Source organism: Liolophura sinensis, chromosome 8 (assembly GCF_032854445.1).
Source record: "Liolophura sinensis isolate JHLJ2023 chromosome 8, CUHK_Ljap_v2, whole genome shotgun sequence".
Classification (NCBI taxonomy): Eukaryota; Metazoa; Mollusca; class Polyplacophora; order Chitonida; family Chitonidae; genus Liolophura; species Liolophura sinensis.
This window is the reverse complement of record NC_088302.1, coordinates 41,943,681-41,958,494: the sequence shown is the minus strand read 5'-3', so window position 1 is coordinate 41,958,494 and position 14,814 is coordinate 41,943,681. Positions and strand designations below refer to the sequence as shown.

The window sequence follows — 14,814 nt, the reverse complement described above, 5'->3', positions numbered from 1 at the left end:
GACTTATACTCTCTTCATCATGTTGACGTGTAAATCATTATCTAAATGTACTTGTCATGCCGCTTTTATTTCCTGGACAAAATTCCACGTGAACTATATCGCCTTTAGATTGTCATGGTTTAGTTTTTTACAGTGTAAAGAAAGATACGCCTAGGACGAAGTCACGTGACTCACCAGAAAACAGCAGCATGGCCACAGCAAAGTTTTCGAACCAAAACCTCTGGCATGACTGGGTGAATTTAAGCGCAACAAAGCTGACAGGGACACATAGCTTTTAAGTTACAGATGTAATTTTTCTCAGTCATTTTTGCGCGCATTGTGCTAAAAAATCTTGCAGATTGGCATTGTTATATGAGACGGAGTGAGTTCAGAATTTGCAAGTGCAACAACAACAACACGTAGAGAAACCTGTAGGCTACGCCCTTGTAATAGAAGCCATGGCTAAGCAGACACCGGCTGGAAACATACCGAGTAGCATGGAAGTTGGGCAGTTTCTTGCCACCATGAGGGTGGCTTCCACAAGACCAGAAACTGGGGGACAGGTGCAACCTCAACTCCCGCCGGTGCAGATTCCACCCCAGCACCCTCAGGCTCGTCCACCGTATCAACAAACTCCATTCCAACACCGACCTGTGCCACCATCTAATCAGCGCCAACACAAATTAGCTGAGCCTCCATATCGGCCAGCTCAGTCCCAACATGTGCCACTGCAGCCACCTTATCAGCAAATTCAGCCCCAATGGCCACCGATGCCACCACCACACGAGCCACAAAATCAACTTACTCGGCCACCGTATCAGTCAACACAGCCCCAACACCCGGGAACATCTGCTTCACCGCATTCAGGTGTGGAGAGCAGCTTTCAGCAATTTCAGAATGGCAGATGGAATCAGATACAGCCACCATTTACAAATCCCATACCTCAACGCACAAACCAAACTTCAGTTCATACAGCAAATTTTTCAACAGGTAGCCCAAGGATACTACCACCTAGAAACATGCAGGGAGCATTTCAGTCATCAAACAATGTTAACCGTCACCAAATGTCAAGTGTCGACTCCATTGCTTCACAGATCAGGCCCTTCTCTCAAAGACCAATCGCATCCAACACCCAGTATCAGTCACAGCACTTTACCAATCCCTCACGACCCCAGCTCTGCCACCCCTCGCAGTCCCATCCTGTTTCTCAGCCCAGCCACTCTGGCACAACAGGCACAGTTTTTCGCCCTCCTATGCCTCTTGGAAGTGATTCCTTTGGAAAAGAAGCTGAACAATTTCCACAGAAGCAACAGGACCAAGACTGGGTAGACGGATGGCTGAAAAGCCTGAATAAAAAGAGTAAACCTCTTCCAGCTAAAACACTGGTCACTGTGAGTGAATCAGTAATGCTCTGAGCTTGCAGTACGCAAATTTTAACTTTGTATCATTTTTATTTACTCCACATGTAAGATGAAGAAAAAGCAAGCAACCCAAGTTGTTTTTTTTTTTTTTTTAGCTAAAATGAGGAGCTACATACTTGGCTTATTCAACTCTACACTATGATAAAATTTGTGAGACACATATAGGGATGTTTATTGAATGTGTATAGTGTATTTTTTTGACAGTCTGTGGACTTATATTTTGTGAGAGCACATTATTTCACCTAAAGTTTGGCATGTAAAAATGCACTTTCAGAAGTGTAAATGATACTATTGTTGTCAAAACGTGACAAACTTCCCAAAAATACTTTAAATAACCCAGTTAGGTGAATGAATCAATCAGATTCAAGGATAATCTGTAACTTTGGAAATGCTAAGCTTCAAGTGATATATGTATTTTTCTTTAGGTTACATAAGTTTTCTTGGGCTGTTTCAGATTGCCAACTTTAAGTGCTGTCTTCAAGAAGCATTTAAATTGAAGGATGAGCTTGTAGACCTAATCACCACCATTGAAGCTGATCTGGAATCTGAGAACTTTCAACTGAAGTTTGACCAGATTAAGAAGACAAGGGTAACCTCAAACTGGCCCAAATTCTTAACAGTTTTGACCAGTAACGTAGTAGTTTAGATGCAGATTAAAAACATAACTCATAAGATTTTGAAAACCAAAATGTATTGTGTTGTATACTTGTGGGTATATCTAGACATATGAAAAATTATTAATAAAGAACCTGTCCACCTGATCCCAAAAAGGTGCTAGTAATGTGGCGTCTTTTCCTGAAAAATTGCCAGGGCATGTTAATCTTGTCTGTCTGAAATATACAATCTCCATGTCTGGCTATCCCCCATCATTGTGTTTGACTCTCTCACAACATATGTAATTTAGCGGGGATGTTCTGCACCATTTAAACTTTTTCCTTTTATGCCAGTACATGTAATTCTGAAAGTATTAGGCATATGCAGGTTTGTGAGAGGGACTGCAGAGAGGTTTGGTAGGTGGAAAGGTCAGCCAGCAACCTGCGAATGGTCGTGCGTTTCCCCCGAGCCCTGCCCGGTTTCCTCCCACCATAATGCTGGCTGCCGTGGTAGAAGTGAAATATTTTTGAGTAAGGCGTAAAACACCAATCAAAGAAATAAATAAATCAGAGAGGGTTGCAGAGCTATACCCCTTTGTCCACACAGTTATTTTACCCATTTTTCTGTTTGATAAGAGTGTTCCACAGTAGATGGTTGATTTGTATATTTGATTCTATCCCGTTAAGCTTCGATTGGAAACACTTAACAAGATTTTAACGGATGAGGTGACATTGGAGAATATTAAAAAACTGTGTGAAAAAAGGAAGACTAAAAGGGTAAGTAGAAGTTTGGTCTGTTATTTTTCTGTGTGTTTTTCTTTTTAGAGTCATAATAAATCAGTGCTACAGATAATTTCTTTTCACAGGATTTTGGGTAATCCTGACATTGAAAGAGAGGGAGTACGCTACTTCAGACTTTCCAAGTACGCAGTACTGCAGGACACATTTTTTCAAATACTTAATACTTTACCATCTAGGGTCACCAGTAATACACCTGGAAAGAGTGAAGTTGATCAAGTGAAACTGGGTGGAGAAAAGACACACATGTGCATACTTGTATACATAGATCAATATGTACAGAGATTCTTTCCTTTATAGCATATTCTGTAAGACGAATCAGAAGTTGGAGGTCACGTGACCATCCTTCCGTGTCGAAAACAAAATGGCTGCCGAGTGTTAAAGCATTAGTTAAATTAGTAAGGCCAAATTGTACAAAATAACATCACAAAAGCTGTGCAGAAATACTCAGACTATCTGGAAAGCTGAAAATTATACAAATCCAGTGGATACAAAATCACTGACAGCAATTCATAAAATAGGCATTTTTCTATGCAATAACGTTTAGAGGACCGTTTTCTTCTCCCATGCCATTTGTTACTATGGAGATCACGTGGTCTGTAGCTTTTGATCCGTCTTTCAGAACAGGTCTATAGGCCTACTAGTAGATGTACAAGTAAATGGCCCCAAATTTATAACTAGTCATAACTTTCTGAATAAAGTAATCATTCAGCTCTTCGGCAAGAGAAATGAATACATTTACTTATTTCTCATCAACCTGTGTGGGGTTTATTTCAATAACTCACACACTGTCAGTCTTAACCTATACTGTAGGCCAACTTTTTATTCGTTATGATTTGATAACAGGGGTTGCAGCATTATTTTTTTTCCTATGGTAACCTGCTGATGCAACAGATAAACTTTCTTTTACTTGCTTAAACATTTCTTGGCCAATACAAACAAATGTCTCCTTTGGGACAAAACATGATAAAACGGTTTGTTGATTTAGGTTCAATTCAAATGTACCTTAGAAGACAAGAATTGCCTATTTTTTTTTTGTCTGTTGGATTTGTGTAATTTTCAGCTTTACACATAGTTTGAGTATTTCTGCAGAGCTTTCATGATGTGCCATTTTGTTTAAGACAGGAAAGGGCGGTCACATGACCTCCAACTTAAGACTTGTATTACGGAATTTTGTGCTTTGATTATTGACAGTATATAGTATAAATCTGAAGTGTTTTTGTTCAAATGTTGCTAGCCGTTCTCATGATATTTTTTATTCCGTTGCATTAGCTTCACAAAATCATGGTTACATGTATATGTCAGGAACTGGACCCACGATGACGATTTGTGGGGAATTGAAATCAGACATTCAGCAGCCATATCTGGATAATTTTGTGCAATGTAGAAACAGAATTTAAAGTATAGTAACAAAAAAGACCATTTTTAACGCTTTGCTACATCTTCTTCATGGCAAATACTCGAGAATGTCACAAAGACAGATATCATGGTAGTCATTCTCCATTGCTGTGGGTGGTGGCGGAGGAGCTTTTGTTGTAGCCTACAGTGTCTGAAAACTAACATACAATGGAGAACATCAAGCACATGGTTCGCTGTGGAGATTTACTTTTGATCTGGGCAGGACTGTCTGCTTTAAATCTGACATGTACACTAGCTTTCGGGAACGTAGGCGTACACACAAATCTTCGGGCATACACAGTACACTCTGTTTTAAGTTTAGAAGCGAATCATCTAATTTTTTAAAGTATTTATGCCTGTACACCCCTTATCTGTAGCACTGATTAATGTTATAAGATACAGTGGTCACGGTTTGGTGCCATGCATCATATTAGAGGCCATAAAGTCACATGCTGATATTCTGCTCACTCAATCTGAACAATGATCTTTATACTGAAAGGGTTACTAAAAATAATTTTAATCTTCTTGGAGACTTGGTTTTATTCACATCTTTTCATCAGTTATATAACATGTTTTATTCATTTCAAGCTACACAATTTGGGGTCATTTCAACAAGCTACTAAAGGTTTGAATTCCTTAATAATGATGGTTGTAAACACAGTAAATCAGATTCTCCTTTGTTTAGAGAAATCACAACTGGTACTCCCTTTTGTGTTTATTTTTTTTTTCAAGGTTTATTGGAACACAAAAATTTGTTTAGAGACATCTGTTATTCTTAAACACATTAACTCAGTAGTGGTGTAGATACATGTTAAGGAAGATGTGTTAAAGCCTTGCCTTGTTTTCACCACAGCTGAGGATCTGTTCCTGATATGCACGTCCCCTGTCCTCACGGTGTGTTCAGGCTGCGTTCTTGTCACCACTACTTTAATCCACAAAGCCATTGTTATATCCTTTTTAACCATCATACATATCCTTTGATCTTATTGCTGTTCAAGAGCTTACTGAATACATGTAACCATGGGTGGTGTCAGCCAGCCTAGTCATTCCTAAGTTCTTAAATTTATCTGATTCAAGCATTTGCACGAATACGTTAAGGGCACTGCAAGAATCATGATATTCATCAAGCGTTGCTTTGCGTATGACATTTTGGACATCTTACTGTGGATTGACATAGATTCATCCTCAGAATTTTCTCTAATTTTGGTAAAAAGTTTAAAAAAAAAAGCATGTGAAAAAGTAAACATTTATTAAATCTTTCAGAAATCTAAAATCAGGATGTTTGACCTCATCGATGGGTTATTAGTTATACTTGTTGTAGCAGGCTGTACATTACCTGGTCAAGTCATACCAAAGGCTTTACAAATGATACATGTTACTATCTCATTTGGAACTCAGCACTGAGAGGGTAGAGCCAGGAAATAGGACTGTTTTGGAACGGTGTCAGTATAATGTGGCCCCGGCGGTGTGTCATGTCTGGTGTCTTCGGAATGATACTTCAGTGACGGCTGCATTTGGCAGCATGGGCTGGCCCTGCCACAAGAAGACACAGTAAATGTATACACACCTAGTGACTCTTCTTGGTGATATGACTAAAAAGTTGTTTAACCTATAGTGGTAAGTTATAGATGTAGTGGTAAGGTGTACATATAGTGTGAAGTGGTTGATTAGCTGTGATTTGTGTGCTGTGATCTGACTGGTATACCTGGTGTTTGTGATCAGGAGAGACTGAAGAGGCAGAGACAGGAACAGTATCATGACAGACAGGCAGCCCTGGTCAGGAGAGAGGCACTGCACCGGAGCATAGACCAGCTACAGAACAGGCTGCTGCAGCAAAGTGAGCAGGAGAAACAGGTACAGGGATCACAATCTGTGGGGACTCATGCAACAGCTATAGTGTATTTCTTTTATCCAATCACCTATATACAGCGACCACATTTGCCTTTAGTCAGTGACCTGTAATAACACAAGCTCTACTCATGGATATGTTAAAAGTCCATATTTTTGGAAAGAAAGAGTGTTAAAACACTCTCCCTCATTCATAATGTTAAACTGCATAAGCTCAGTTTCAACACCAAGAACCTTTTGCCTGAGGTGACGTCATAATTATTCGAAAACCAGCGGCATGCTGGATATTGGGTGGAGTTCAACATATTTTGACGAAGGGCGAAACAAGTCACCTAAACACTGAATGACTTCAATGTAAGCCCTGTTTCTGACACTGTCATATTTAAAATTGCTTACACTTTTTAGTATGCACTACCTTAATAAATTAAGTTTATTTCATCTCTCATATTGTATGATCTGACGGTAGTATGGTTTTAGAGTTGGATGTTAGGAAGTTCTGTTCTAAAAAAACAATACAGTCTATTCCCCGGAGACTGTAGTGTAGGCTGTGTCGCTGTGTGGAGTGTTTTCTAATTGTTTATTGGTACAGCCATTGTGAAACAAATTACTCTCCACATGCATTGTCCAGCATGCCATTTGTTTTTGAATAATTATGACACCCGAGGCAGTGAGTTCCTGGTGTCAAAACCAAGCTTATGGAGTTTCTAACATTTTGAAATACATGTCGGAAAAGTATTCTAAATGCATTTTCTTTATAATAATATGGATGTCCAACATATCAATGTGTAGAGCTTATATTGGTATATGTCACTGACTAACAATTTTGGTAGCATGTATGACAGATTTTACAGACAGCTGAATATAGGTGACTGGCAAAAAAAAAACCCAGACTACAGGCCAAATACAAGGACACTGTGGTACCCTTGTAGTAGACATACGCAAATTACAGCATACCCTAAAAACAGCCCAAATTATGGGGAATATCGCCTGAGAAATTAAATTTAATGTTAAATGTGTAATTTTAACAGTACAGTACTGTTATACTCACCTCAAGAAATACTCTTGAGCGTGGCGTAAAATACCAATCAAATAAATAAATCAAATAACCTGCTAAAATGAGAAAACCAAATAAGAATGGCATAACTGATTGTGTACAGGACAAAGAAATGAAAGCTGCAGCTGACCGAACGCTGAGTGAGGTGCGGCGAAAGCTGACGGAAACCAGCAAGACTGTGGAGCTGATAAAAGGACTAAGGAAACTGCGCGAGTTACGATGTCGGTCAATTTACACCAAAGGTGAGCTTTTTCTTTATCAGCGTACCAAGATTGGTTAAATATTGTCCCTGAAATTAGATTAGGTGGAAAGACACATATGAATTGTTTGACAAGCCTTTGATGTGTAATGCCAGTTTGATTGCAGCTTTCAGTCAGGAGGTTTGCCCTGTACCTGCCGAGGCAGTAGGTTATGCCATGCACTTCAGTGCCCTCCATCTCTAAACCAGATGGCTGTCATGTAGATGGAAACAAACCGTCACATTTGTCCAGTAAACGGTTGGCGGTACTTGTGTGACCGTTTTAACAGTCTTAATGTTCATTGAAGACTACTTGCCTTCCAGCAGTATGGCCTGCATATCTGCATGTCACATCCATAACTTGCCAGAGGTTAGTGGTTTCCTCCAGGCAGACTGGCTTCCACTAGGCAGACTGGTTTTCACCAGGCAAAATGGTTTCCTCCACCAATAAAACTGTTGCAAATCATATTAATGATGTCCAAGAGCTTTTAATCTTGTGAATGAAAAAAATATTGTATGAAAATCAAAACTTCTAACTTCTAAAACCTAACATTTTTGTCTAACTTTAACACTCCTGAGGTTTAATTCAGCTTGATTAGTTTGGTGCCCAAACCAAAACGGATCAAGACATTGTTCTCTTTATATACCTTTACTGTCTCATAGCACTTGCTGACCATTTATCTTCTGTTGACCGTCAGGGATGTATTTGGGGATGGAAAGTGACAACAAGTTTGAAAGACAGACAGAAAGTTTGTTGACCATGTTAGAAAATCAGACAAAGATTTATGAAACTGAAGAGAAGACGTTGAAGGTAAGATACATTGGGTTGAAATACAGATTTATATAGGTTATATCAAAAACAGACTTAGGTTAAGTGTGATGTTCTATTGTTTATTGGACGTTACTTACGAGTATGTTCATATACATGATACAAGCAGTTGTTCCCGTCTGGCTGTGCAACTGGGTTGATTGCATTTGTTTAAAGAGCTAGTTTATTCTCAAAAGAAACTAGCTGAAAATGGTAGAATGATTTGAAGGAAATCCTATGGAACACCAGGATTCACAAGGATGTCTGAACAACACTATTTAACCATAACACTCTGTCTTCGACAGTAGCTGTATGTGAGATAGTAAAATTCCTTATGTTACGTTGAATTGGATAGATAGGACAACTGTATAAGGCAGTTATGCTGGTAATGCAGCATCAGAATGTACAGTGCTATTTAGATATTGGTCACCGGCGTCATGTTGTAGCATGACGTCATGACACCCTGGTCAAACAAAGAGACCTGAGAAGTTCTGCACCCCTGGGATCTGCTGAAATGTTCTTGAATACAGCATTAAACACCAATCAAATAATTAGAAAGCTGCTACATGTATTTCAGCACCATCATTTCACATTTCACGTCCATATTATCACATGGACATTTCAGTAAATGCTTTCTCTGATTGTTTTGTTGCTGATGTTGATCACCAGGTGATGCTTGAGACTGAGCAAGAAGAGACGAAGGAACGAGAGCGTGAGAAAAAACGACAAGACCAGGCGGAAAAGCTGTGCAGGGAGCAGCGTCAACTGAGGCAGCGTCTCTTCGGGAAAGATGGTGAGTGTTTAATCGGAGCAGGAGTACTGTTAATGCCTTTTTATTCGCGGGCATAAACTTTCGGGGATCTTAACAGAACTTTTGGACAACTGATAAACGAAAATCAAACTTCAATACAGAAACGTCAAGTAATAAAACAACTCAAGCATTCAAGTAACAGTGTTATCATTTAAACTTGTTTGTACCTGTAAGATATGACAAAAATTCTGTTCAATACAGTAACTTGATCAGACAAAGGAAGTTAATCCTCCTAAGCTTTTAATCTTTTGAAGACTTGTAATCTTTAAAAGATGAAGCTCTTACCTGCTGTGTTAGCAAATATTCGAGTCATTCACACCGGGAGGAGACGAAGAATTAAATATGATATAAATAAATCCCACTGTTTAATTCTCATGCATCGGTAGGGTGAGTGAAACTTTGGTAAACTGTGACAGATTTGAGTATATTCCTCAGAAATCCTTATTATGAAAAGGATGTTTGAAGTGCGAAATCCCCGGGTGATGTATCAGACATGTCGGAAAGGTGATCTGTTTCCTCCCAGCATAATGCTGTCTGCAGTAGAAGTGAAATATTCTTCATTGTGGTGCGTATGTGGGAAGGTCTGCCAGCAACCTGTGGATGGTCGTGGGTTTCCCCACGCTCTGCCCGGTTTCCTCCCACCATAATGCTGGCCGCCGTCGCATAAGTGAAATATTCTTGAGTATGGCGTAAAACACCAATCAAATAAATACATCCATAATTGTGGTGTATAACGCCAATCAGATAATAATTAAAAACTAAATTAACTGGTTCAATTCGATGTGGGCTTTGTTAAAGGCATAATGCAGTTGTATTATTTGCTACTGAAACTTGTGTTGGTACATTTCAGAAATTCTTGAGTTTGAACAAAGAATCTGCATATAATAGCATTATGTTTACATGATAGAAAATATGTCTCTACAAAAAAGCAAAATAACTGTGTTCAACTTTTTCAGATTTATTTCAGTATTATTAGCGTATATACTGAACTTTTGCACCCATCCTTACAGAGTACTGTTTCATTAATTCTTCAAACAACAAACTGTCAATCAATAACCTACACAAACATAATGAGATTGGATCATGTTCTCATCTACAACACATTACTTTTGAAAACTGAGCTGACATCTTCTCACTAATAAACAAATTTTCCATGTTGTAAAAAATTCTGCAGAAAAAATTCTGCTGTGTTCTGGGAACTATGGCCTGATATTTGTGTTCTGACTCACAGACAAACTGTTTTCTGTCATGTTTTTGTCATCAGACACACATCTGTTCTCACCCGCAGACAAACTGCTGGAGGGGGACCCGTTGTTATTCTACAAACAGTTTTACAGACAAGCAGAGACCAGCCTGGAGAGTTTGGTCTCTGTCAGGTGAGAAACAACCCCTCTTTGGTTAACCCGACAAACAAACTGTTGTGTTTTTATAACCATTTGAAAGTGCTACTCCAGTCCCAATAAAAACTCGGTAGAAATATGAAAATTATGTCATAAAAATCGTGTGGAACAGAGCTATGGAACACCATTGTTTAGAAGGATTTGCAATTGATAACTCTCTGAAGAGTCATCAAAAACAAAATATTCGTCAGTTTTATGTAAAATATTCCTGGTGGGACGTGATAATATTCGTTATAGGATATTGAATAGGACTGCCATCAGTGGCATTCGAAAGTACAGCATCATTTGTGACTATGCATCAGCGATGGGTGACTCGGTGCGTGCATGCATGACATCACTCAAGACAATAGTGGAAAGGAGAGAAAATTTTTGTTTCCACATTATCGGAAATGTACAATAGCAGGTTTGATACCCTGTCATTTTTGTACAATTTAGGAAAGCATAACAGAGTATGGGCTGTCTGAATCTTTATAGAATGGCCTTGATTTTAAGACGCAGACATTTTGACAGTGATGAAACCCTTTAACTGTGTGTGTCACATTTGATTATAAAAGAATAATTACATGTTTATATTTCTCAAACTATTCTGACATGTAAATCAAGAACAGCTGTTTGTGTAATCATAAACAATAGTGTTTCAGGTGTGTAAGGCTGGTATGTCTTGCCTGTGTTCATCTTGTGATGCTTTGATGTGACCTTTAAATTAACCAAGAATAGAATACAGAACATCATCTGGAGAAACATTGTGGAATATTTGGTATGCGGTTGTGTTGAAAATGTACATTGCCCTACAGGACTTTAGATAGAGCGAGAAAATACTTGTTTCATTTCAAATGTACATGTAGGTCTTAATCTAGACCCTAACAGCCTAAGACAGACAGCAGTAACAGCATTTAGTGAGCAAATGTGTTATCTGTCATTCGCATTTATTGTAAGATAAATGGTAGCCACATGTGAAACAAATGTGTTGCAGCTTGCTGTGTTTAAGTTTGTATATGTTTGTTGTTGTTGTTGTAGACAAGGTTGGGATATGTTTTTGGTTCCGGAGCACACACCAGGCAGCAGTACCATCCCACAGGATTGGGTGTGGCCAGCAGAACCGTCCAGTGGTATTTGGGCGTCAGTCATGAAGCAGTAGATGGTGTGGCCAGTGGAAGAGTGATGTCCTAAGATGTCTATGGCACAGGGCAACAAACAGTGCCAAGTGTGGCCAGTGGAAACTTTGATTGATGTCATCAGGCAGTATTGGGTGTGGCCAATGGAAGCCGAGCGTGAGGTCCTAAGGCATCTATGGCAAAAGTCATCAAACAGTACCAAGTGTGGCCGGTGGAAACTTTGATTGATGTCATCAGGCAGTAATGGGTGTGGCCAATGGAAGCCGAGCGTGAGGTCCTAAGGCATCTATGGCAAAAGTCATCAAACAGTACCAAGTGTGGCCAGTGGAAACTTTGATTGATGTCATCAGGCAGTAATGGGTGTGGCCAATGGAAGCCGAGCGTGAGGTCCTAAGGCATCTATGGCAAAAGTCATCAAACAGTACCAAGTGTGGCCGGTGGAAACTTTGATTGATGTCATCAGGCAGTAATGGGTGTGGCCAATGGAAGCCGAGCGTGAGGTCCTAAGGCATCTATGGCAAAAGTCATCAAACAGTACCAAGTGTGGCCGGTGGAAACTTTGATTGATGTCATCAGGCAGTAATGGGTGTGGCCAATGGAAGCCGAGCGTGAGGTCCTAAGGCATCTATGGCAAAAGTCATCAAACAGTACCAAGTGTGGCCGGTGGAAACTTTGATTGATGTCATCAGGCAGTATTGGGTGTGGCCAATGGAAGCCGAGCGTGAGGTCCTAAGGCATCTATGGCAAAAGTCATCAAACAGTACCAAGTGTGGCCGGTGGAAACTTTGATTGATGTCATCAGGCAGTAATGGGTGTGGCCAATGGAAGCCGAGCGTGAGGTCCTAAGGCATCTATGGCAAAAGTCATCAAACAGTACCAAGTGTGGCCAGTGGAAACTTTGATTGATGTCATCAGGCAGTAATGGGTGTGGCCATTGGAAGCCGAACGTGATGTCCTAAGGCATCTTTGGCAAAAGTCATCAAACAGTACCAAGTGTGACCAGTGGAAACTTTGATTGATGTCATCAGGCAGTAATGGGTGTGGCCATTGGTAGCTGAGAGTGATGTCCTAAGGCATCTATGGCAAAAGTCATCAAACAGTACCAGGTGTGACCAGTGGAAGCCTGGAGTTGTGTCACCAGGCAAGTCATGAGAAGTGGTTGACTGTAATGTGCGTGACATCTTCCGTAGCATCTTCCGCTTGGGCACATGTTGCCATGTCAAACATGAATAACAGTTCACAAATCTTCAAGAAACCTTGGATTGGGCTAATGACTTCTTGGAATTACAACAAAATCCTTTGTTTATTATCTTCATATTTCTTTGCCACAGTGTTGTGAATTAGTATAATGCAAAGATATTATTTTCATATTCTTCCTTCTGTGATATTTAGAGAACTTCTTCAGTGTGTTTGAAATATCTTGCATTTCTTTTCCTTTCAAGCGCCAGCAGTAGGCTTCAGTTTTACTTTCAGTTATAGTGCACTATATATATGCACCTACCCAACACCTTACTTGTAGGAGTAAGGAGTTTATTCCTACTTGTAGGAGTAAGGAGTACTCTTACCAAGACCATGACTCATCACATTTTGTTGAGATAAAGAACAGTGAAGATCATTACAATGTCTCAGTTACATTTTAATAAACACTAGACTCTTGTGACTCACAACACACTTGCTTATAGCCAAGGTAAGGAGCCTAAATATATCATCACGTGATACCCTTGATCTTTACTTTCAAGGTTTTAATTTGATACTGAATTTTGAAAATATTTAGAAACCAGTCCTGTCAAACATAAATCTTTACAGAATTAACTTAGTTAATTAATCTATTTTGAATGCCCACTGCCTGGCTGAACAAAATCATGACTTGTTGATAATCTCGTGAAAACTGCAACTTTTCATGTGTATGAACAGTAGTATGTGGGCAGTCAGTGATTTTGTAAACTTTAGTAGGTTAAAGAAGATTTAATTTCATTTTGAATTTTTTATTTTCAATTTGAAGTGCAATACTGAAGACACTTTGCCCAGACTTATTCTTCATAACTTGAGAGCCTCAATGCAGTTGTTGCGAATCCATCTCATGATGGACTTATGAGTGTATGTGGGAAGGTCTGCCAGCGTCCCACAAATGGTTGTGGATTTTCCCCCCCCCTGTGCTCTGCCAGTTTTCCTCCCACCCTAATGCTGGTTGCTATTGTATAAGTGACACACTTGAATACAGCTTAAAACCATTAAGGTGCACTACTGGATTTTCTCGGCCAGACAGACCACGCGACTTGTAAATTCCTTTTTACAGCAATGTCCATGATTACAAATCTAGTGTGATAATGCATGAAAAGCAGATAGTGCTCCTAGCTTCTCAAAACACCAATCAAACAAACAAATCGAAAATTGGTAGGGTAGGCTGCAGGAAATGTTATACTTAGAATAATAAGCCCCAAAATCATCAGATATTTGGCAAAATGCAGAGGTTTTGGCAAATCCTGGTTTCTTCCATTTATAAATTGGATGGCTATTGCATCAGTAGAATCCAATAAAATAATTGCAAAGATTGTGTTGGTGGCAAATCATAGCTGAAGATGTGTGTCCTTTAATTGCTAGGACACACTACATGTAGGCGTGGGTTCAACACCAACCCTCTACAGGGCCTGGTTGTTCAAAACTGTTTTAAGAATTAAAACCAGATTAAACTTCCATTTTCTTCCATTTTGTCCTTAGACAAAAATAATTGTATAACAGTATATTAAATGTGAAGTAAATCTGCTGCTCTTAGACTTTGACTTTGGATAAGTGCATTAGTTGCTTAGGATGGTTAAAATTTTGAATTTAAAATATGTCTTAATACCGGTATTAGCTAATACACTTTCGAATAACTGGTCCTAGGGAATTTGTGGATTCGGCAGGTCATGGCAATTCTGTGTGGCCTTGGTAACAATAAGCAATAGATTCTGGTATGGTTTACCCCAGGCACTTTAACTGCTTCTACACATACCTGACCAATTCTGTAAATACAAAATTCCTGAGCATGGCATTAAACAAGTCAAATAATGTGTTATGCATTACATGCATAATTACAGACAAAATTATCTTCATTATCTTCTTTAATACTCTTATCCTGTGGCAGTAAGAGAAACCAGCAATAGCTCTTTGGTAGATTCATGAAGTATTCCTACACGTAGCTTTATGTGGGCATCAGCACTGCAGCAACCAGCGTTGTAGGCATTCGCTGCCATGGCATTTATGGGATCATAATGTTAAGAGGGCTTCGTGCAACACTGTGATAAATTTTGTGTCAGCCGTTTTTTTTTTTTTCTGTAGGATTTGGCCTAAATTACTTAAATATGTAGTCAG

The 14,814-nt window shown here is 39.3% G+C and overlaps 1 protein-coding gene across 1 annotated transcript; it reads left to right on the top strand.

Annotated features, from left to right (window-relative positions):
* The first annotated feature begins 218 nt into the window (after positions 1–218).
* On the top strand, positions 219–14,551 carry LOC135472579 (programmed cell death protein 7-like). Its single transcript, XM_064752139.1, has 9 exons — positions 219–1,370; positions 1,855–1,989; positions 2,681–2,770; positions 5,912–6,043; positions 7,195–7,333; positions 8,028–8,140; positions 8,807–8,930; positions 10,237–10,324; positions 11,366–14,551. The coding sequence occupies exons 1-9, from the start codon at positions 438–440 to the stop codon at positions 11,484–11,486; spliced, it is 1,875 nt and encodes a 624-aa protein (XP_064608209.1). The 5' UTR covers positions 219–437; the 3' UTR covers positions 11,487–14,551.
* Positions 14,552–14,814: the final 263 nt, after the last annotated feature.